At 39.5% G+C, this 22,579-nt stretch overlaps 1 protein-coding gene across 3 annotated transcripts; it reads right to left on the bottom strand.

The window, feature by feature from the left end:
• Positions 1-1,624: 1,624 nt before the first annotated feature.
• On the bottom strand, positions 1,625-22,573 carry PRKAR1A (protein kinase, cAMP-dependent, regulatory, type I, alpha). Of its 3 annotated transcripts, none has more exons than XM_011932305.1 (11): positions 22,239-22,573; positions 18,816-18,998; positions 11,416-11,586; positions 10,525-10,616; positions 10,264-10,325; positions 9,376-9,422; positions 8,422-8,580; positions 6,454-6,514; positions 5,357-5,478; positions 4,381-4,462; positions 1,625-4,103 (listed from the first exon to the last, which is right to left on the bottom strand). In XM_011932305.1, exons 2-11 carry the CDS (start codon positions 18,990-18,992, stop codon positions 3,931-3,933), a joined length of 1,146 nt encoding a protein of 381 aa, XP_011787695.1. In that variant the 5' UTR covers positions 18,993-18,998; positions 22,239-22,573; the 3' UTR covers positions 1,625-3,930. The 3 variants fall into 3 exon arrangements, with proteins under 3 accessions (XP_011787695.1, XP_011788416.1, XP_011786969.1); XM_011933026.1 differs by lacking the exon at positions 22,239-22,573 and adding an exon at positions 21,806-22,006; XM_011931579.1 differs by lacking the exon at positions 22,239-22,573 and adding an exon at positions 21,837-22,000.
• Between the last annotated feature and the right edge of the window lie 6 nt (positions 22,574-22,579).

Here is a 22,579-nt window from a genome sequence, read left to right as displayed (position 1 = left end):
ACAAATAAAGTTTAGCAAGTAGGCAAATTACAAATACAGAATCCATGAATGATGAGGATCAACAGTTAACTCATTTAAGATTAACAAAGATTTTAAAAAGCTCTCCATCTAGTGGCAACCTTTAAAATCACACAGCTACTTAAGCAAAACTGGCAGAACTTTCACAAAACGAAAAAATCTTACTCAGTGGTTTTGGTTTTAGGTGTAGTCAGGATGAAGTCACAGCTCTGAACTCATGTCAAGAAACAAATTTTAGTGGTACATGTGCATAACAATGCTGCTTTCTATGTAAAAATCCCACAGCATAAGGAGGAAGAGATTTAAATTCACACAGCTACAGCCTTTACTGATAGCTATTATAATAAATATCTTTGGGGGACAGGCACAGTGGCTCATACCTGTAATGCTAGCACTTTGGAAGGCCAAGGTGGGCAGATTGCACTTAGGAGTTCGAGACCAACGTGGACTACATGGCGAAACCCATCTCTATCTACTAAAAATACAAAAAACTAGCTGGGAGTGATGGCGCACATCTCTAGTCCCAGCTATTCCAGAGGCTGAGGTACAAGAATCACTTGAACCTGGGAGGTGGAGAGGCTGCAGTGATCATGCCACTTCACTCCACCCTGGGTGACAGAGTGACACTGTCTTAGATAGATAGATAGATAGATAGATAGATAGATAGATAGATAAAAACATACCTTTGGGGACAAATTAAATGGTTATCTAGCCATTGCTTCTTGATGTTGTCTTAGCCCATCTAAACATACACTGCCAAGGCCTAACATAAGTACAAAAGGTTCAACTATTATTTGTGGTTGGAGATAAAGTAGTATTAAGAAAACTGACATGCTACTTCAATTTTTAAATGTCAATATTTAAATCATTAAAAAATAAAACAAACAAAAAAAAAGAGTCTAGTTGGGCTACTGCTTAGAGAGATTTCAACTATAACCATGACTATCAACCCAGAGAAATTTTCTTTATTTATATTCTATTGTGACTCTAAAGGTTTCAAAATCCAGAGGATGAGGGGGAAGGGATTACTGAATCTAGAAAAAGTACAGTGTTCAAAGCAGCACAAATTAAAGGATGCTCTTCTAACATACAACATATCTCCAGCTTCACTGGATGTGAAAACATACCAACACACTACTAATGAATACAACTTAATCATCTCACTCCTCAGAAACCTAAGGAAACAGCATCAGAAATAAGGTTTTTTATGCAAAATATAAAAGTATCCCAAGTAGCATTAATGTATGTATTAAATTTAAACCAAAGAGTATGCTAATCCAGAGATGATGTTTCCCCATTAAGTCTGGGAAAGTTCCAAGGCCACAGAACCAATCTATCTTCAATCAAAAGGAAATCTTTAGCTTCTGACTGAATTTTTTCCTTCCATGACTAAGTAAACAAATCTGCTACATCTCAATTACCCTTTAAGCAAGATTTTGAGATCCACTCTTTGACAAACTGAAAAGCAATGAAAATAAACATTGCTCTTTCAAAACACTGATCCCATAATTCACTTTCCCTTTTCATTTTTGCCCATCAGAGTAGACTTTAGGGGAAGGACAGAGAGAGAAAGACGGAAAGGAGAAAGGGAAGAAAAACTGATCCATTTAAGAATTTAAATTATTTCATCTCTTTTTATTACTTGACCTACCATTAAGACAATCTATAACAAAAAAAAGTATATTAGCACACATGGTATAATCAGACTGGTAATCAGGAAGCAATACAAAACGGTCCTTTGGCCATCTATACTTTCTAGAGCAGTAAATCTCATAAATTCACTTACCAAGCCCAGGAATAATGACTTTTAAAAGCCTTGAATATCAACTAAGACAAATTATGCCAATTCTGATTTCTCACATATACTTAGATTACACAAAGATAAAGCTTTAGATATGATCATTGTTTAATGTAGACTTATCTTTAAATTTTTTAATGAAAAACTACAGAAGGGAGTAAACAGCAAGCCAAATGATTTAAGAGTAAAACTCACTTAGAAAGCATTATATGTATCTAAATATACATGAGCATGATTATATACATACATGAAACTGCAATTTTATGGCATTCTAAGTAACTCATTGAAGTACATTTTGGCATTTAAACAAAGATCAAATCAAGCTTTAAGCTTGTAAGAACATAATTTTCATTTTTAATTTTTTAAATATAAAAAGGTAGCTAAACACAAAGTACAGATCAGAAAACCCTCATTTAATATAGATTATTTTGGAAATTAAAAAATTTGTAACAAGGTGGCTTTCTTACCCACCCTAAAATGTACATAAAGCCTCTTCCCCAGATTTATACTTCATACTTGGTAACAATCTAAAAGTTTTTCAAATGTATGAAAAAAATCTACCATGACCAATTTAAATTACCTAGGAAAGGGCAGGAGAGGGGATCAATAATCAGAGTCAGTTAGTTGCACACAGATGGAAAAATGCTTGCAGTCACTCCCAAATATAACCCTACATTACCTTATATATAAATCACAACGAAAATAAAAGTGCCTACATTACAGAACTGTGAAAGTTTGTTTAAAAAAATAATAAAAATAAACTGTTGGGTATCATTGGAATAATGTAACACGTAAGGCTGGAAAATACTGAAATACAGTTAAGACTCAATACACAAGTTTACTTTAAAAACGAAAGGAAAGAAAGAAAAGTTTGCCAGAGAAATAAATGCTAGACAGGAAAGCAGAACTTTCAGCAGGATAGCCTTTTAGACCAATTTGAAACAACACAGACACATTATACCCTACCTTCAACCCACCAGAAATTCTGAAATAAAAAGGAAAAAAAGACTAAACCAAAGTAAAAAACTTCTTCCAAAATCTCATGCCCCAGTGAATCTCACGGGGAAAATTCCCGACACTGAACTTTGTCCGCCTGCCATTTCTCCCTTTAGCAGCATCACCTCTTTTCTTGGTTAGGACATTTGCTCCATCTGTATCTAGTCATAGCAAATCCAATCTCCTGGAATCAGTTTAATAAGCAGAGGAGATTATACTGGAGTCAGCTGAAGGACATACTTTAACCAAAAGCTCTAAATTAACAACCAAGATTGCAGACCTCAAATTCTTATTCTCAATTCAGCATCTGATCAATTATTTGGCACTAGCTGGATAAAGGTCTAATCGGAATTTGCGAGCCGAGGCAGATGTAGTTAAATACTAACCAGTATTTGTAGTCTATGAGTTAGTTTCAAACTTAAAAGGCAGGTATAGATAGCCACACTTACAAGTATTTCAGAATTGGAGAAGAAACATTAATAACAAGATATAAATAAAACCAGGCAGATTAGCTTGGCAAACAAAAATTCTGGAAAAAAAAATTGAACCAATCATATCCCATTGATAATTAGCAAAAATGGGCATTCTTCCACCCTTAAACTAGTTTAATCACAGGCAGATGTCTTTCTACTACACTAAGATTTTCTATATCCATTTTCCCTAATCTTTAGAGCTGGATGAGAAACCATTTATTCTACAAAGAAATACAGCATATATGGCCACAGTCTAAATATGCTTAGAACTGGAAAATTATGTCACTTAAAAAAAAAATCTTGCACTGTTACATCATTACTCTACGGTAATTCAATAGGTGCTGGGATCTGCCCTCACCAAAAAGCATGGCACTCACTGCCCAGGGTGAATACTAACACTGCACAAAGAGAAGCAGTAACAGCAAAGTCTCCATAGAACTCTTTCTATTTATTTAACTGTGTATGAGCATTCAGTTAATGCTCCAAATTGAAAATGGTGCAATAAAAGCAACTTTCAATATATAAACAGACAGGAAGCTGCGATGCCAGTGGCCACTTGGCGCTGCAAGTAGGGAAAATAAAGCAGTCTGCATGAGTGAAGCATGGATTGGGGAGAGGAGAAAAGGGAGGCACAGGAGGCAGATTTCAGACAGACAGTGACACAAAACTGTTGTACTGCTGGATGTTTCGTTTGAGGATGTCTGAGCATGGACCAAGAACACGTTCAAATCTAGGTCGGTCCAGCTTAACGCACTTCAAGGGGCCACGAGCAACGACTGTGGCAGCACGAGGACGATTCATCAGTAGTGCAATTTCACCTGGAGAAAGGAAACGAAAAAGGGTAAGAACAGGCTAACTTCTATGAAAAACATTTCCTTAAAGCAGTGCACTTCTGAGAAAGAAGACAATAGATATGAGACAATCAGTAATTTCATTAAATGAGTAAAGATCAAAATCTCACACCGTCTCTCTGAGCCAAAAAAGACTGCAATTAGAAAATAAAATTCAGAAGACAAAATTATGGAAGACTACAATATCTCACTGAGAGGTGACTTAAAGAAACCATGTATTTATTGTGAGGGAATTCATACATACCAAAATAATCAGAAGGCCCCAATCTTCCCACTTCAACAAACTCTTCATTTTCTGACCGACGTTGTAGCACAGCAGCTGACCCCTATAATAAAATCACCAAAAAACTCAACAAACAAACACTCTCAAACCCAGGGTGGCATCTTAAACATCCTATGCAATTTTAGCTACCTTGCAAATATGTGCATATGATAAAAAATGACTTTAAAATTAGTCACCACATGATCTTCAATTTCTATTTTACCAACATCTCCTGCTAGCGAGGTTCTTCTTACCAAGCTAAGGTGCTTAAAGGGTGCAGACCTGGGTTAGTAAACTGTAGATGAAGGGCTAAATCCAAGCTCACCATCTCTTTCGCAAATAAAACTTTACCGGAATACCACACACATTCATTAACACATTATTTGTGGCTGCTTTTGCACAATGACAAGAGGTGAGTCTTTGCAAATGAAACCCTATGGTCCACAAAGCTTCACTTACTTACCACCTGGCCCTTTACAGTCTCCTGACTCCTGATTTAAATAAAATCAATTAGCAACTATGGAGCCACATTCATAAAAATCTGCCATTTGGATCTGCTTGGCAAGCAAGAGTATCTGCTATACATTCCCATGGAATGTGGAGATATACAAACACAGTAATTTTTCAAATTTAAATAATTACCTTTCATCCTTATTTGCCAGATAGCCCAAACACTTGCATTTTAACAAGGGTAGTGCAGAATCATCAGTTTGTTATGTTAAATGGTTTTTAGAATTTGGCTATTCATGTCTATGGCCCTTCAAGAATTCTGACTCAAACTCATTTAAAAATGTAGTGACCTGGCAGAAAACCAAACAGCAGCATTTCAAAGTAAGAGATAATTTTAAAATACAATTGTCAGATATTCTTAAAAACTAAAGCTATAGTTCAGAATTAGCCCATTCTTTCCCTCTTAAAGTGTACAACTTTTTAAAGTATCAAATTCTGAGTTCTTTACCTCTAAAATAATGAAGAACTCATCCCCTGGTTCTCCCTGCACCACAATCTTCTGCCCATCTTCAAACTGCACTGGTTCCAATGCATCAGCTACTGTAAGACGTTCCCACTTGTCCAGAGACTCTGAAAGACAAGAATCAACATAATTGCTCTGTATTATTTGGTGCTGTTATAAAGGTAAAAAGAAAGTATAAAGAGATTCAACCAAATAGCCATGCCCATTCAACATTCTAGTAGTGTCTCAGATTAAACACAGTACCTATCTTCAATTACCTCTAGTCTGAGCAGGATTCTCATACTGCCTGCAGATAGCCCTTAGATCCTTACCTTCAGTAGCCCAGTGACTAGGTTAATTTATACCAACTGTACCCAATGGCAAGGGAATAAGAAAGTGTAATCCTTAAGTATTCCTGAAGATTGCCATCAATGCATATCAAACCTACAACTACAATACTCAAAAGTCATAGTATCCCCACCCATATCATCCCAAAGTTTCGTAGAAATAATTTAATCTACTTAAATCTTTGGTTTACTTTATGAAACAAGAACTAGAAAATAACTTTTATTCCCAAAGGCCAAACTACAATCCAAAACACAAAGCAAATGTAACCAATTTAAAGAAAAGACAAATAAGGGGCGAAAAATTCACTGCAATAAACGATGGCCGAAGCCTGTTACCTTATAAAAGTCCCCATTCCCCCTTCGTGAAGAACAGAACAGGTTCTAACATCTCCAAGTCCACATAACAAAATGCACAAAAGAATATCTTCAATTAATCTGCTTTACTCGAAATTTCAACAAACTTTTGGCATGTTTGCAGAGGATGCTAGCAAATGATACCTAATCTTTCCACAGAGGAAATGTTTTCTTGAAAGTACTCACTTTTCTGAACCAATCAACTCAATGATGGAACAAGAGAGACAGAAGTCACAGAGGAAATAACTGTGAGTGTCCACAGTCAGAAGGACTTTCAGCCCTTCTGTCTTTTCAGGGGGAATGAGTAGCAATTATACTTTCAGAAGGCTTTTCCCAAGTCCAGCCAATTCTAATTCAGGGGTATCTCATACACGAGCAAAGTCAACACACTTCACAACTCACCTAGAATAGAGACTTTACTGAGGAATTCCTCATACATCTTCCGCTTTCTCAGTGTGCTTCCCTAAAAATAAAAATAACAAAAGTGATATCCCCAAGACGTGTAATTATCACCACATAATGCTATGGAATACTAAATATTAAGTTTCAAGTAAATTTTGAAACCAGAAAGTCAAAGCTTTGTTGCTGCTACTTTTTTTAATGAAGAAAGTTTAATTTTAACTAATTCGTTTTTATTTTACAGGTAATGAATGACATCTCTTGTGATTTTTATTTTCTGCCAATATTAATGCCCAATTCCTAGCATTTGTAACCAGTATGTTGACATATTTCACAAAGCATTTCCCAACTTCCAAATACAGTCAAAATACCAGTTTATACCTGAGCCTGTCACTCAAGATATTTTTCCACACACTTTACACCATGCCCAATTTCCATGTTTACTCTCAAAGTGATTCTTCGCCACTGCCAACCCAATTTATCTCTGAAAATATTTTCTCACAAAAGTGATCTAGGTCTTCATTTACATCCCAATAATCCTAGTGTTCTTCCCGTTCAATCCTGGTATTTGAATGCGGATTCCTCCATTAGTTTTGGCTTCTCACCTATACAACTGACACGTCTTTATTCCATAAAAAAGGACCATACCCTCCCCTAATCAGCTACATAGATATTTCACCCCATATCTACAGTTCCTAATTCCCATCCACAAAGCCAATGCACTATGAGGCCCTAATTTCCTTTCAGGCCCACTATGAGAAAGTAAAATATTTTATTTCAAACCAATAGTTCCAGGTCCTAACTCTTCCTTCTTTGGCAATGAGATAAAGCTGTAAACATTCTACGTTTCCTTTCACTAATAGTATTCCTGTAGAGGAAACGCAGAACTGACTGTATGGTCAATTTCTTCCCCAGTAGACTGTCATATCACTTCAAAACCAATCTTTCTAAAATTTAGACTTATCTTTGCCATAAGCGTTTGTGTTTTTTTAAGGTTCAGGGGTACATGTGCAGGTTATATAGGTAAACTGGGTGTCACAGGGGTGTGGTGTTCATATAATTTTGTGGCCCAGGTAATAAGCAAAGTACACAACAGTTATTTTTCCTGATCCTCTTCCTCTTCCCACCCTCCACCCTCAAGTAGGCCCCAGTGTTTGTTGTTCCCCTTCTAGTATCCATGTGTTCTTATTGTTTAGCGCCCAATTATAAGTGAGAACATGCGGTTTGGTTTTCTGTTCCTGTGTTATTTTGCTTAGAAAAATGGCCTCCGGCTCTATGTATGTTGCTACAAAGGACAAGACAATCTAATCTCATCTATCCATATATCCCAAATGCAGAAAAAGTTCAAAGTACATCAGACTGCACATTTTCAAATGGTCAGATGGACACTGCACAACTTTAAGAAAACCACTGAAAATGACCAATGCATTGACTGGGACTTAAACATCCAAAGCTATCCTATAAATTTATCACAAGGTTCTCAAAAAATCTGACTGTATCACCAGAACGTTCCAGTGGTTTTAGCATTTTGTTTATTCCTTTAACTAGAGGGGACGTGACATACATATGCATTACTGATAATCCACTTTCACAGGTTAGGGAAGCAGATTATTTCTGAATGGCCCCAAATAACTTTAAGCACTTAAAAGCAGCACCTATCATGCTGTAATGGGTATAATCAGGTAAATTAAGATGTGCCTACCAGTAAATGGATAGATTTCCCAACATGAGATGACCAGCACAAATATACCAGATCTTGTTTCCCAAGGTTTTGTTCTAAAATATCACTGCCTAAAATGGCATAATGAACAATGCTAAGCTGGGCTTAATGCAAAGTATTTGCTCATTAAAAGAAAGAAATATTTGCTCATTAAAAGAAAGAAAGATTTTCTTTTTAATTTGGTAATATTCAAACATTAGTTACATAGATGAGAATTCTAAATCACCCTCTCAAACAGCATGGTCTCTTACCATGAGGATTCTTCTATAGCTGTCTCGGTCGATGCCCCACAATTTCACATTTGTCTTTGCTTTGACAGTGGCTGCTCTAGGTGTTCCATAAATCAAAGCAAGTTCTCCAAAGCTCCCTCCTTCCCCAACACTGGTTGCCCATTCATTGTTGACATAGACCTAAAGTGCAAGTGACATCAAAAAAGTTTTTTTTCTAGATACAAACACACAAATGTTAGAAACCCTCAACCTTTTAAAAAGGTCACAATCCTAAACTTTGTTTTAAAAAATAAAATACATTATGTTTGCAGTACACAACAGAGAAGAATAGCTGATTTCTGATGAGTTAAATTGAGTGTCTAAAATTTACCTGATTTAATTATCTGATAAGAAAAAAGCACTCTGTAAGGATGTAAGGGAAAAAGGTTGGCTAATACCAGTCATGGATACTTAGAGAACCATGCTGAGCACTATGCTAATCATTTTACTTGCATTAGGTCACTGAATTTTCTAATAATCCTAAAAGATCAATGCTATTATTGTCCCCATTTCATCTGTGAATAAGAAAGCTGTATTAAGTTTGCTAGCTAATGCCTGGGTCTAGAATCGTTTGTGTTTTTTTTGTTGTTTTTTTTTCTTAAAGACATGAAGTTTCACTTTGTTGCCCAGGCTGGTCTTGAACTCCTGGGCTCAAGCAATCCTCTTGCCTCCGTCTCCCAAAGTGCTGGGATTATAGGCACGGGTCACTGCACCCGGCTACACACACTTCTTAACCACCACTCCAGCTAAAGTTCTGAACAGAAAATTACCTTTAAAAAGTTTCTCTGTGTCATGAAAATACCTGGCAAAAGGCATTAATAAAATCTGACATACAAGGGATGTAATGATCCTTCAAAATCACCATTCTTATTGCTCAGAAGCAATCAATACATTGGCTTTTAAGATCAACATATTTTTTATATGAGTAAATCTTACATCCGTCTCTCCTTGATCAATCACATAGAAGTTATCCCCTTCATCACCTAAAAGAGGGTAAAAATGTTAGAAGCATATTCCAAACGAAAGGAACAAACTATCAAAATTAATACAAAATAATAAACTTATTTTATAGTGGTACTGTGAGAGAAGACTGTGTTACAAAGTAACACAATCTTTCAGGGAAAAAAAAATCAAGCAATATATTTTAAAAGTCACAGAATTAATCAAAAATTTTTTTAGTCATCTCATGGTGAATACCATCTCTGAAAAAAACTGTTAAAAGCTACATATGTCTACAAAGTTATTAACTGCTATGGTATCTATAACAAGGATATTAGAAACAACTCAAATAGTTAATAGCAAATTATCAGGTTGCCACAAAATGGAAATATATAACAATTCATAAAATGTCACGAATTAATAAGAAAATAAAAAGAGGAAGATAGTAAAAAGTTAGATCCATGTTAGTCTATGTAGGCAAAGTAAGAAATCTATATAAGTCCTAGAACCTTCTTAATAGAGCTATACAATGAAGAATGTAGGTGTTTCATTTATTTACTTTAAAAGTGATTAATAATCAATATAAAGGATAGAGATACATATGATTCTGAAATTTTATATGACATTCAAGATAAGACAATGTAGGCATTTCCTTTAAATTATAAACAAAACTGTATTGAAAATATTAGTTCCCAATAAAAAGTGTTCTGTCCATCTCAGAAAATTTTAATTTAAAAGAAACAGAAAGATCCTATAACAGGAAAAAAAAAAAAAAACAGTGGTAGGATCAAAGAGGAAAACAAACTTCAATAAAACAAAACCAAAAAAATCCTCCAGTCTCGCCTCCTCTCCCATAACAATACTGCATGCTCCAGAAGCCCTTACCTTGCTGAATCACAGTCTCTCCTGCGATAAAGGAGACCGAAAACATGGCATCAAAAATATCACTGCAAGAGAGAGAAGGCCTCGTGTTACATTTCACATGTCTCTTCCATGAGTTTCAAACATTAAGCTTAGAATTAAAGACCCCTGATTGTCATCTGGTGAACAATCATTAAGAGTTCTAAAACTTGCAACAAGTGTTGAAAATAATTTGGGATCACACCCTTACTTGAAAAATAGTGTTAAGAAAGAGCCTGTTCCTACCTTCTCTCATTATCATCAAGATGTGAAAACAGCACATTCTTCTCAATGGCTTTGGCTAAAGCAGCCATCGTCTTGTAATCTTTTGGTATAACCTAGAAAAGAATTGAAGGTCAAATGACAATTCCATAAACCAAAAACATTTCATGTTTGCAACCTGCATTTCAATTAAATGTCAAGCCACATTATGGTATTTAAACAAGACTGCTTCGAGTTAAATATTTTCACTACAACACACTTGTACTATCTTTGATCCATAAACTACTCAACAAATATTGACTAATTAATCCCCTTGCCTACAGCCAGGCCTAAATATAAAGTCTGGTACCTGGTTCCCAGTTAGTAACTAAAGAAACAAACCAAAACACCTTGACCAAGGTCATTATTCTGAGGCAAAACTAAGCATTTTATAATAATTAGTCATTTTAAAGTCTGTGATCTGTTAGTTTCACAAGCCTCAAGTGCGACAATTCTGTTCCCATTTAAGGTTAACAGCATAACTAAAATAGCAGCCTGGCTCTGAGGAAGAGGAGAATATAGGACAAATGAGGCTCGTAGAATAAAAGGTTAAAAGTCACAACATTTAACAGGATAGCAAAAAACGGACATCATGATTCAAGAAAAAAAGCCCACCTCCTTCTAATGCAAAACAACAACAGCAAGGAAATAACAAACCCCAAAATGCAATTATTCACTGGTTTATAATAATCACTATTAGTTATTTCCTCTGACAGCATGCTATTACAGAAACCTGTTTTCCAGTATCCAAGAACTGTACAGGATGGATGAAGTTCCAACCCGTTTTGTATTTTACAATTCACTCATCAAAGGAGACTAGATGACCACCAAATGGGTCCCAAAAGCATCTCCCTGATGTTCAAATATCAAAACTACCTTTCTAACATATGATGTGGCATCTTCCTCCGTATAGACCTCAGCGCTGATAGCACCTCGTCGCCTCCGACCTTTAACCACTGGGTTGGGTGGAGGAGGAGAGATCTCATCCTCCCTTGAGTCTGTACGAGTGCCTGCTTTCTGCAGATTCTGAATCTGTTTTGCCTCCTCCTGAAAGAAATTACAAGTTTGCAAAATGAGACCCTTCAGCATGTAAAGCTGGCATTCTCGCGTTCCAACGATAGTCTATTGCAATAGTCGATAGACTATTGCAAGATATGGAAGATAGTCACTTCCAATCTCTTCCTCCATTAACAATGTAAGTTAAGAAGAAAAGACCGATTCCAAAAGGGAAAAACAATAGTAACACTTGAAAAGAAACACTCTCAAGAGAATGTACCTCAGATGATAACAGATGCTATCCTTTATTAATGGGCAAAAGCCATTGGTACAAGCCATTAGTACTCACATGTGAGTAACAAATCAGATATTCATTAATGTCTTGACAACAATGATCTGTGATGCACAAGACAGTAACACACTGCAAGACAAAATACTGAAAATTGGGTTTTTTTGGATGCTACTGCAGATAGCAAGAGACCCTCCTGCCAAACGAAATGTTATCAGGAAAAACAATTCAAGCCCAACATAGTGATCCAAGAATGTCTAGATTACCGAGTTACTTCATCAACTCAATAAGCCATTTTCTGGATCTGCCATGCCAAGACCTATGCTAGGCAACAGGAATACAAAAACAAATAGGAGAGGGTCCTGAGCCTGTGGAATTCACATTCTAGTTTGATCCCAGATAAAAACAAATAATGAAATGACGTGATGGTAATCATGAATTTAAATAAGATCATTATCTATAATACTTCTCCCAGCAGAGCTAGGATCATTCTTTGTAATCAAGGTTTAAACTTGAAGTTAAAAGACAAAAAGTTTACTAGGTTTTAAAAACTACTTATTGGACCAATTCAAATAAAACTTAAGATAAACTATTAAGCATTATTTTTTCATATCTAGAGCCTTAAAAACAAATTCCTCTCAGATCTAAAGAATTAGTTGTTATGACTGAAGCAAAAGGGAAAAAATAAAAATGTGTTACCTTCTACTTTCTCATTCATTTGACCCATTACTTCTCTTTTATATATAAATGTGTCTGTAAGTGTCCATATATTAATCTCCAGAACATTGGCAGCATTCAAGAAAAGCAATGGCGTGGGAGGGAGACCTTTCATTATTATGTCCTTTTGTACTTGCACAACTTTGAAATATGTGAAAATGTAAACTACTTTTTAAAATACGGTTTTTAGAAAACTCATTTCATGTTAATTCTGCTTTTTCCAATAACCAATAAGGGTTTCTCATTTCATATTAACACAGGGCCATAAAACTCAAGTCACCCCCAACTTTAAAGTTTAAAAGTACATGACTGGGTACAGTGTTTCAGGCCTATAATCCCAACACTTTGGGAGGCCAAAAGGGGCAGATCACTTGAGTCCACGAGTTTGAGACCCGCCTGGGCAACATTATAAAACCTCATCTCTACAAAAAAACATAAAAATTAGTTGGGCGTGGTGGCACGCACCTGTAGTCCCAGCTACTTGGCATGCTGAGGCAGGAGGATCACCTGAGCCTGGAAAGTAGAGACTGCAGTGAGCCATGATCCCACCACTGTACTCAGGCCTGGGCAATAGAGTGAGATCCTGTCTCAAAAAATAGACTGCGCATGGTGGCTCACGCCTGTAATCTCAGCACTTTGGGAGGCTAAGGCAGGCAGATCACAAGGTCAGGAGTTCAAGACCAGACTGGCCATTATGGTGAAACCCCACCTCTACTAAAAATACAAAAGTTAGCTGGGCATAGTGGCAGGCACCTGTAGTCCCAGCTACTCAGAAGGCTGAGGCAGGAGAATTGCTTGAACCCAGGAGGCAGACATTGCAGTGAGCCAAGACTGCGCCACTACAGTCCAGCCTGGGTGACAGAGCAAGACTCCATCTCAAAATAATAATACTAAACACACACACACACACACAGTTTACGAGTATAAATGAAAACACAAATTCGTCCCCCCAAATTTGTCAGTGACATTTCACAAAAATTTCAGGAAAAATTTCACAAACAACATTTCATTTGGGACTATATTCTACTTCACTGAATTTTTAGATTAATTGTGAAGTAACAAAAGTATTTTGATTTCAGCATTGTCTCATGGAGTCTAGTGAGTCTTTTAAAAACAGCAATCTGAACATAACCTAATCTGACGACTCAGAGCCATTACTCACATCATGAGTTTTCTAGTATATACTATGATATATTTTTATATCTTTTCTCTTGCTGTTGTCATCCTGCTGTCAGTCTCCTTCCTCCTCAGCTCTTTAAGTGAGGTGATGAATAACCTAAATACCTTGACTTGATCATTACACATCTTATGCATGTAAAATATCACATGTACTCCATAAAAACATACAAATGTTATATATCAATACAAAATTAAAAATTAGAAAAAACCTCCCAGTCTACTCAGTGGTTAACTATGTTCTTAACTCTGAGGTTCAAATTCTCCATTCGGTTTTGCATTAAATTCTGCACTATCTTCTTGACTCTTAGGTTCAAATTCTGTCCCCACTACTAACTTACTATGTTTTCACGATTATTTGTTCCCTCCCTGCTTCTGTCACTCTTCCCTGTGGATAAAGTATACTTCTCACCCCACTGACTTAAGGCTTGGCTACAGGACTTGCTCTGGCCATGGAATGTAAGTGGACATGCCATACCATGCTTGCCTGTGTGGTTTGGCTCTGTCCACCTTGAGCTTCTGCCCTCCCTCTGCTTTGAGAACAGCATGCCCTATATAGGGCTGCTCCTTCTGCTCAGCCCCGGAACAAGATATGTGGTGTCAGAACACAAGACAGGCTGATACCAGAAGAACTGCACATGACTGGTCTGTTGTAGTAACCACTGAAATTTGGGGGTTGTATGTTGCTCCAACAAAAGCAGACCACAGTCTATGACCACAGCCACATTACTTAATTTCTCTGTTTTACTGCTATGTCTGTAAAATGCTGATACTCACCTACCTCACACATTTGAAATAACAAGTATGTATGTATATAAAGTGCTTCACACAGTACCTGACACACCAGACACAAGGTCACAGTTATTTTAGTTCCTCTTATTTAAGGTTCTAATAAATACAAGAGTAAAAGAAGACTCAAATTCCAGATGACTGAATTAAAATGCAGAAGCTTTCAAAAGACCAACTGTCAGAATTGTTGGTACATTTCTTACGGAGTAGTCGAAGAAACAGAAACACAACCCCCCAGTAGTGAGGAAGCAGGTGATGAGTATATGACTGTATTTTCAGACTGATATGGTTTGGCTGTGTCCCCACCCAAATCTCATCTTGTAGTTCCCATAATCCCCACATGTTGTGGGAGGGACCCGGTGGGAGGTAATTTAATCACAGGGGTGGTTACCTCCCTGCTGTTCTTGTGATAGTGAGCGCTCATGAGATCTGATGCTTTTGAAGGGCTTTTCCCCCTCTTGCCTGACCCTTTTCCTTGCTGCTGCCATGTGAAGAAGAATGTTTGCTTCCCCTTCTGCCATGATTGTAGTTTCCTGAGGCCTACCCAGCCATGCGGAACTGTGAGTCAAACCACTTTCCTTTATAAATTACCCAGTCTTGGGTATCTCTTTATTAGCAGCATGAGAACAGACTAATACAGTAAACTGGTACCACAGAGGGTGGCGTGCTGCTACAAGGATACCCAAAAATATAGAAGCAACTTTGGAACTGGGTAACAGGAAGAGGGTGGAACAGTCTGGAGGGCTAAGAAGACAGGAAAATGTGGGAAAGTTTGGAAATTCCTAGAGACTTGGAGGGCTCAGAAGACAGGAAGATGTGGGAAAGGTTGGAACTTCCTAGAGACTTGTTGTACGGCTTTGACCAAAATGTTGACAGTGATACGGACAATGAAGTCCAGACTGAGGTGGTCTCAGATAGAGATGAGGAACTTGTTGAGAACTGGAGTAAAGGTGACTCTTGCTATGCAAAGAGACTGGCAGCATTTTGGCCCTGCCCTAGAAATCTGTAGAACTTTGAACTTGAGAGAGATGATCTAGGGTATCTAGTGGAAGAAATTTCTAAGCGGCAAAGCATTCAAGAGGAAGCAGAGTTTGAAAAATTTGCAGCCTGACAAAGCAATAGAAAAGAAAACCCCATTTTTGGGGGAGAAATTCAAGCCTGTTGCAGAAATTCACATAACAAGGAGCCAAATGTTAATCACCAAGACGTTGGGGAAAATGTCTCCAGGGCATGTCACAGACCTTCAGGACAGCCCCTCCCATCATAGGCCCAGAGGCCTAGGAGGGGAAAAAGGTTTCCTGGGCCATGCCCTGGGGCTCCTGTACTATGAAGCCTCAGGACATGGTACCCTGCATTCCAGCTGCTTCAGCTCCAGTCTTGGCTAAAACAGGCCAAGGTACAGCTCTGGTCATCACTTCAGAGAGTGCAAGCCCCAAGCTTTGGTGGCTTACACGTGGTGCTGGGCCTGTGGGTGCACAGAAGTCAAGAACTGAGGTTTGGGATCCTCCCCCTAGATTTCAGAAGATGTACAGAATTGCCTGGATGCCCAGACAGAAGTTTGCTGCAGGGGCATGGCCCTCCTGGAGAACCTCTGCTAGGGCAGTGCGGAAGGGAAATGTGGGATCGTTTGGAGCCCCAGACCGAGTCCCCACTGGGGCACCGCCTAGTGGAGCTATGAGAAGAGGGCCACCATCCTCCAGACCCCAGAATGGTAGATCCACCAACAGATTGCACCATGCACCTGGAAAAGCAGCGGACACTCAACGCCTGCCTGTGGAAGCAGCCCGGAGAGGGGCTATACCCTGCAAAGCCACAGAGGCGGAGCTGCCCAAGGCCACGGGAGCCCACCTCTTGCATCCGTGTGCCCTGAATGTGACACATGGAGTCAAAGGAGATCATTTTGGAACTTTAGAATTTAATTACTGCCTCACTGGATTTTGGATTTGCACGGGGTCTACAGTTCCTTTGTCTTGACCAAGTTCTCTCAATTTGGAAAGGTTGTATCTACCCAATGCCCCTAGGAAGTAACTAACTTGCTTCTGATTTTACAGGCTTATAGGTGGAAGGGACTTGCCTTGCCTCAGATGAGACTTTGGGCTCGAACTTTTGAGTTAATGCTGGAATGAATGAAGACTTTGAGGGACTGCTGGAAAGGCATGACTGTTTCAAAATGTGAAAACATGAGATTTGGGAGGGGCCAGGGGTGGAATGATATTGTTTGGCTGTGTCCACACCCAAATCTCTCTTGTAGTTCCCATAATCCCTACGGGTCCTGAGAGGAACCTGGTGGGAGGTAATTTAATCATGGCGGGGGGGGGGGTTACCCTCATGCTGTTACCGTGATAGTGAGTCCTCACAATAGCTGATGGTTTTATAAGGGACTTTTCCCATTTTGCTCTGTACTTCTCCCTGCTGCTGCCATGTGAAGAGGACGGGTTTGCTTCCCCTTCTGCCATGATTGTAACTTTCCTGAGGCCTCCCCAGCCATGCCGAATTGTGAGTCAATTAAACCTCTTTCCTTTATGAATTACCCAGTCTCAGTATGTCTTTTTAGCAGCATGAGAACGGACTAATAGACTAACACACAAATTAACACCTAACACACAGAACACTGACCCACTAAAAAGTTGAAAATCTAGTTACTTAAAGATCCAGGTATCTATATTCAACCCTAGAAAGAATGTATACATGTGAACAAAGACCCTTGAATTATAGTAAAAACCACGCTGAACTGTGACTTTACTTAATATAAGGTAAAGAAGCTGAAACACATTAAATCTAAAATCCCATCTGCAAAGAAACCATTTTAATAATTATTCACTGCTTTCCACCTTTGTTAGTCCTTAAACAGTACTGTGGCAACTACAAGCTTTGAAACTAGCATCACACATTCAACACTCCCTATAAAAAGATACACACTTAATGTCTCACCAAGTTAATCCCCTCATTTGATGGTTTCTATTGATGTCCAAAGAAGAGGGATCACCTTACAGTGACCCATTTCAAAACTGGATCTCCAGGAACGCACTTGACTTCAAAACAAGGTACATCTATGGCCTGGCTCTATAATACTTCCACGATTTGGAAATTGCATAAATAAGAGAAAGCCAGAATATCCACTATAATTTCAAGACGGCAAAGCAACATTCACAGTAACTAGGTTTTTTTTTTTTTAATTATTCTGATCATGGTACTAAATACAAATTTTAACAATCAGTTTTTAAAGAAAATAGAAAATACCTGATCATTGAGCTACCCAAATACTTTTTAAAGCTTAGTATAGATTCTTTTACTAATAACTTACGCTGATTATAAGAAACTAATAACCTATGCTGATGAATAAAAACCAATGGAAAATAACGCGAATTATTTCTATTATACAATTAGATAATCATACACCAAAGAAATGTCCCTCAATTGATTCATAATCATTATGAACCACCTCCTAACTTCCACATGCAAGAGAAAATCTGTAAGTTTATCTCACTGATTTACAGAAGCAAATCACATACACTATTGAAAATATTTGGTGATCTAGACTTTTTCATTCATCATTTCTTGAGGGAGATGAATTGAAGCATTCAACTGAAGCATTCATTTGCTTCAATTATCCCTGATGTAAAATTATCACTTTGTTTAGAAAAACATATGCCATATATGTAGGTCACAATGACCTACATGCAAGGAGGAAGAACAAAAAAGAAAAACGGGATTAATTTTTTTCAAGGGGCAACAAGACCTGACAATAATATGGAGTAAAATGTTTGAGGACCATCAATCTCAGTATCTCTACTCTACAGTAATTCATCAGATATACTCTACACTAAAATAGACAATCTAATTGAAAATTTCTGATCTATCAATCACAAGCTAGATTTATGTTTCATTACACTAGTTTCAAAAGTGGGATAAGATTTATTATACTTGCTTGCTTTCCTCAAAAAGGGAGAAGCATTAACTGCCTTCAAGTACTACAGAATTTCTTATTCATTGAACTGCTATACTACTTCTGATCAGTTTTATCTGTTATAGTTTTACGCATTAATTTTAAAAGTCACAAAGAATTGTGTGGAAACCCTTTGTTAGCCAAGTACAGTTAGCATACAGGTTCATTTTCTGATAAATTCTACTAATTAAGAATTTTTAAATTATTACAAATGCCTTACTTGTATTTCTTATTTGAAATTGTTTTAGACTTTTTATTTAGTCAGATTCCTTTTCTTCCAAAAAATACAAATTAGTAACATTCCAGTTATTAAATTTAACAACTGTCACAATCATCTCATCATCTCCCTACATTTATTTTTACCTTCTCCAACCTCTCAAAGTATTCCCTGAGGAATGCCATGGGTCTCTCAGGTCGAGCAGTGCACAACTGCACAATAGAATCTTTGAGCAGTGCTTGAATGTTATGCTTCTGGACGTAGAGTTCACATTCTCGAAGGCTGCGTGCCTCCTCGCTGGCGGCAGTACTGCCAGACTCCATGGTTCTCTGCGAGAAAAAAACACACATATGCTTGTATAAACTATAAAGCAAAATGCCAACCTGGCATTTAACTTGCTAAATTCATTAGGCAACTGATTCATAGGGATTTTTTTCTGAGTAGATTCTGTTTTTAAACAGGGAAGTGGGGACTAGGGAATAAAATATGTACAGAAACAGCATTATTCCAAGTAAATGTTTCATTTAGTTCCTGCTGCAGGATCTTTGCTCTGTAGGCAACAGTGAGAGTCCATAACCTCAGCTCCTGGGAGGAAGTATGAGCCACTATCCTCCGCAAAGGCGGGTGCTGAAGTCAGGCCCTTAAGGGAATTTCATTCAGTTCTCCCTGGCAAAAGAAATCATGATGATGTGGGAAGTAGGTAAATGGTAAACAGGACAGAGAATTACCAGGGCACACAAGTCAACTCTAAGTGAAAGCAAGTCAGCACAATGAAGAACATCTGACATTCCCTATACGTAACTTCTATCCCATGGGAGTGTCCTAATGTCACAGAGCAAACCACTGGAGTGAGGATTTGATTAGCCAACTACTAGCGTAATCAAAATTTTTAAAAACACGCAAGAAAATTCAGGTGAGTTTTAAAAGCAACCTTTTATTCCAGAATCGTTTGCCAGATTCCACCCCTAAATGATAATACACTACTGGTAAAAGAAGGAAAATCCTAAGTTGGGGGAGGGAAGAATCCTTACCACGTAAACTGTAAAACATTTGGACAGAAAATTGTCAAAATATTTTCTTCATCTGGACAGGTGAATGTTAAAACACTTAAGTTTCAAACTTGCATGAAGAACCAATAGATAAATTGCATTTAATGGATTACATTTAACAGATAAATTGCATTTAATGGATTTTAGAGGATTCAAATTATGGTACCTTTATGTAAAGTAAAGCAAACAGAGATAATAACGAGCAGCTAACCCTACCCTGGAATTAAAAATTTAGTAACTTAACAACAGGGTCATATACTGTTTCTCTTCCAGCTCCTAATTACTAAGCACTTAAGAGTAGAAGACAAGAGTGTGGTCCCCTCCACTCAGCAACTGAATTAAATACTAATCAGACTTTTCCAATTATAATGCATTGTAAACTATTGAGTTGAAACTGTGCATTTAAAAGAATTTACAGAAAGAAATACCAGAGTAAAGAGCTATTCTAAAGTGCTACACTGTCACTCATTTTGTTTTGACAGCTTTCACCATAAAGGTCAGTAACAAGTAGGCTAATTAACAAACTATTAGAAAGTTTGTGGCTCCAAGACAAGCACATAAATTAGAAGCCATGGAAAAAGAATCATGCTGCTACTTTAGAAATAAACAGGCAACAACAAAAACATTGCGATAGATTTATACATGCCACTTCTCCAGGTCAGGCAATCCTATGAACTGAAAATCCACTTCAGTAGAATTGTCTGCATTTCAAATAATACTTGAAGACCACCAAGAACAATCATAAATCAGATCTTTCATGCTTCAAAACACAGTCATATTTCAAGAATATTCAACTGATGAATCATTCTAAGATCAGGTCTTGGGCTGATAGAGATGAGAGAACTGGGCCTAAGGAGTGAAACTGTTTTTGTTTGAAACAACTAATGTATTACAAAAACCAAAAAGACAGCCAGTATACGAATAGAAATGTCCCAAGATTAATGCAGTCACCATGTAAATCCCTGAATAACCAGATTTCACAGTCTTAATATTTTTAATTGAGTTACCTGGATTCTCTATGTGTACTTATTTGTAAAAGCCCAACAACCTAGCCTTCCCTCCCCACACACAATTATTTAACTGCTTTAAAACTCTCGCTGCATTGTCTCTATGCAAAACAAAACATCCAGATTCATTCTTTTGAAAATTCAGTTGTGACAAAATTGCTTCGAAAGGATTACATTCTAGGAAATAAATAAAAACACTTTTGAGAAACTGTTCCTGATTCAGACCGCACCCCCTTAGACCTGCCAAGTTACGGCTTCCCTGGGGTCATCTTGAGGAAGTGTTTGCTTTCCTTGCTCTGCTGAAAAGACGGATCTCTTGGGACTCTCTCAAGGAGTAAGACAGTCGTCACCACAAGCTCTGCCCTGAAGGGGTTAATAGGTACGGTGTATTTTCTAGAGGAAGGGCAGGAAAATGCCCTTCACTTCACGTAGGCCACGGTCATGACCACAAAATGAAGAAAGGAAGCCGAGACTTCAACCTACGCCAGTCGGAAGGCCACAGTGGTGGCGAGGGGGCCTTAGGTGGAAAAATCGGGAAAGCGACGGAGGTGAAAGGGAACAAAAGGAAATTCAGGAGCCCGACTAAGACCGTCGTGCTGGGGGAAAGATCACCTCGCTATGGAGAGGAAAGGCTACTGCTAACAATGACTAGCAGTCGTTAGAGTGGAGAGGAAAACTGCCGGCTTACAAGAAGAGCCAGGACCGGCGGACGAAACGATGGCGGACCCCAGCAAAATAGAGCCGTTGTCCTTCAGGAAATGGGGGAGGGTGAGCGAGGAGGCCGCGGCGCGCGGGGGCGAAAGCGGCCGGGGAGGGCCGCGGAGGGCCCAGGGCTCCAGGCGCCGTGGGGTGGGGGCAGCGCGCGGGAGCTGGGCGGCTGGGAAGCCCCGTACCAAAGCGGACGCCCAGATGGCCTTGGGGATGCAGACTCGGAGCTGGGGGCGTGAGGCCTGAGGGGAGGCGCCCGCCGGGTCGGGGAGGGGCAGGGGGGTGCGGCCGTCCCCCCGCAGGTCGCTCCCCGTGACGCCATCTTGGATCGGTCCAGCTCCCCCAAACAGGCGGCGAAGCGACGAAGCTCACCTGGCCTGAGCCCCCGACTGACCCCACTCACCTGGGGACGGGCGGCGGCGGGCGCGAGGCTGCGGGTGCGAGGTGGCGGCGTACCGAGCTCCCTCAGCGCTTTGCTCCCAGCCCCGCTCCACTCTGCGATAGCGGCTAGGCGACAGCTCCACCGGAAACGGCCTGGCCGCAGCCAATCAGCGTTCGGATGCTGACGTCAATGCGCCTCGCTCTGGCCCGAGCCGTCGCCTTAGCAACCTTAAGGGCGCAACAGCCCCAGTTCCTCCCCCGTCGCTCTTGGAAGGACCCTCACTCTGCAGTCTTTCGCCTTGCGCCATTCTTTCCATCTTACTCGTCGCTTATCCACAGCAGTTTCTCACGCCCGCCACTTCTCCTTTCCGCACTCTCCCTAGTCCGGTTTTCTCCTCCTTCCTGCTTACCTGCCCCTCCTTACCTGTCCCTCTCTGGGTGTCTTGGGTCGCCTCTGTTCCTCCTTCTGCTCTTCGCTCCCTCTCCGCGCAGCTACTGTGAGCTTCCCTCTAGTCCCTCCGCTCTTCTGTCCACCCCACTCTCTCTCCTGCCTCCCTCGACGCCTCTGCCTTTTCTCCCTCCTTTCCGCCCCCTCCCCGGCCGACCCACGTGGGGCGTCTCGGATGACAGGTGGGCGACTCCGCCCCGCGGCCCCTGCAGGGGAGGGCTCCGGGCCGGGGAGGGGAGAGTCCTGCCGTTGCCAGCCCCCGGAGGAGGTGGCTGCCCCCGCGGATCTGCAGCAGCTGCGCCACGGGGCCGAGCGCG

This window comes from Colobus angolensis, unplaced genomic scaffold (genome assembly GCF_000951035.1).
Source record: "Colobus angolensis palliatus isolate OR3802 unplaced genomic scaffold, Cang.pa_1.0 Scaffold1, whole genome shotgun sequence".
Lineage (NCBI taxonomy): Eukaryota > Metazoa > Chordata > Mammalia > Primates > Cercopithecidae > Colobus > Colobus angolensis.
This window is presented reverse-complemented; position numbering and strand designations above follow the sequence as displayed.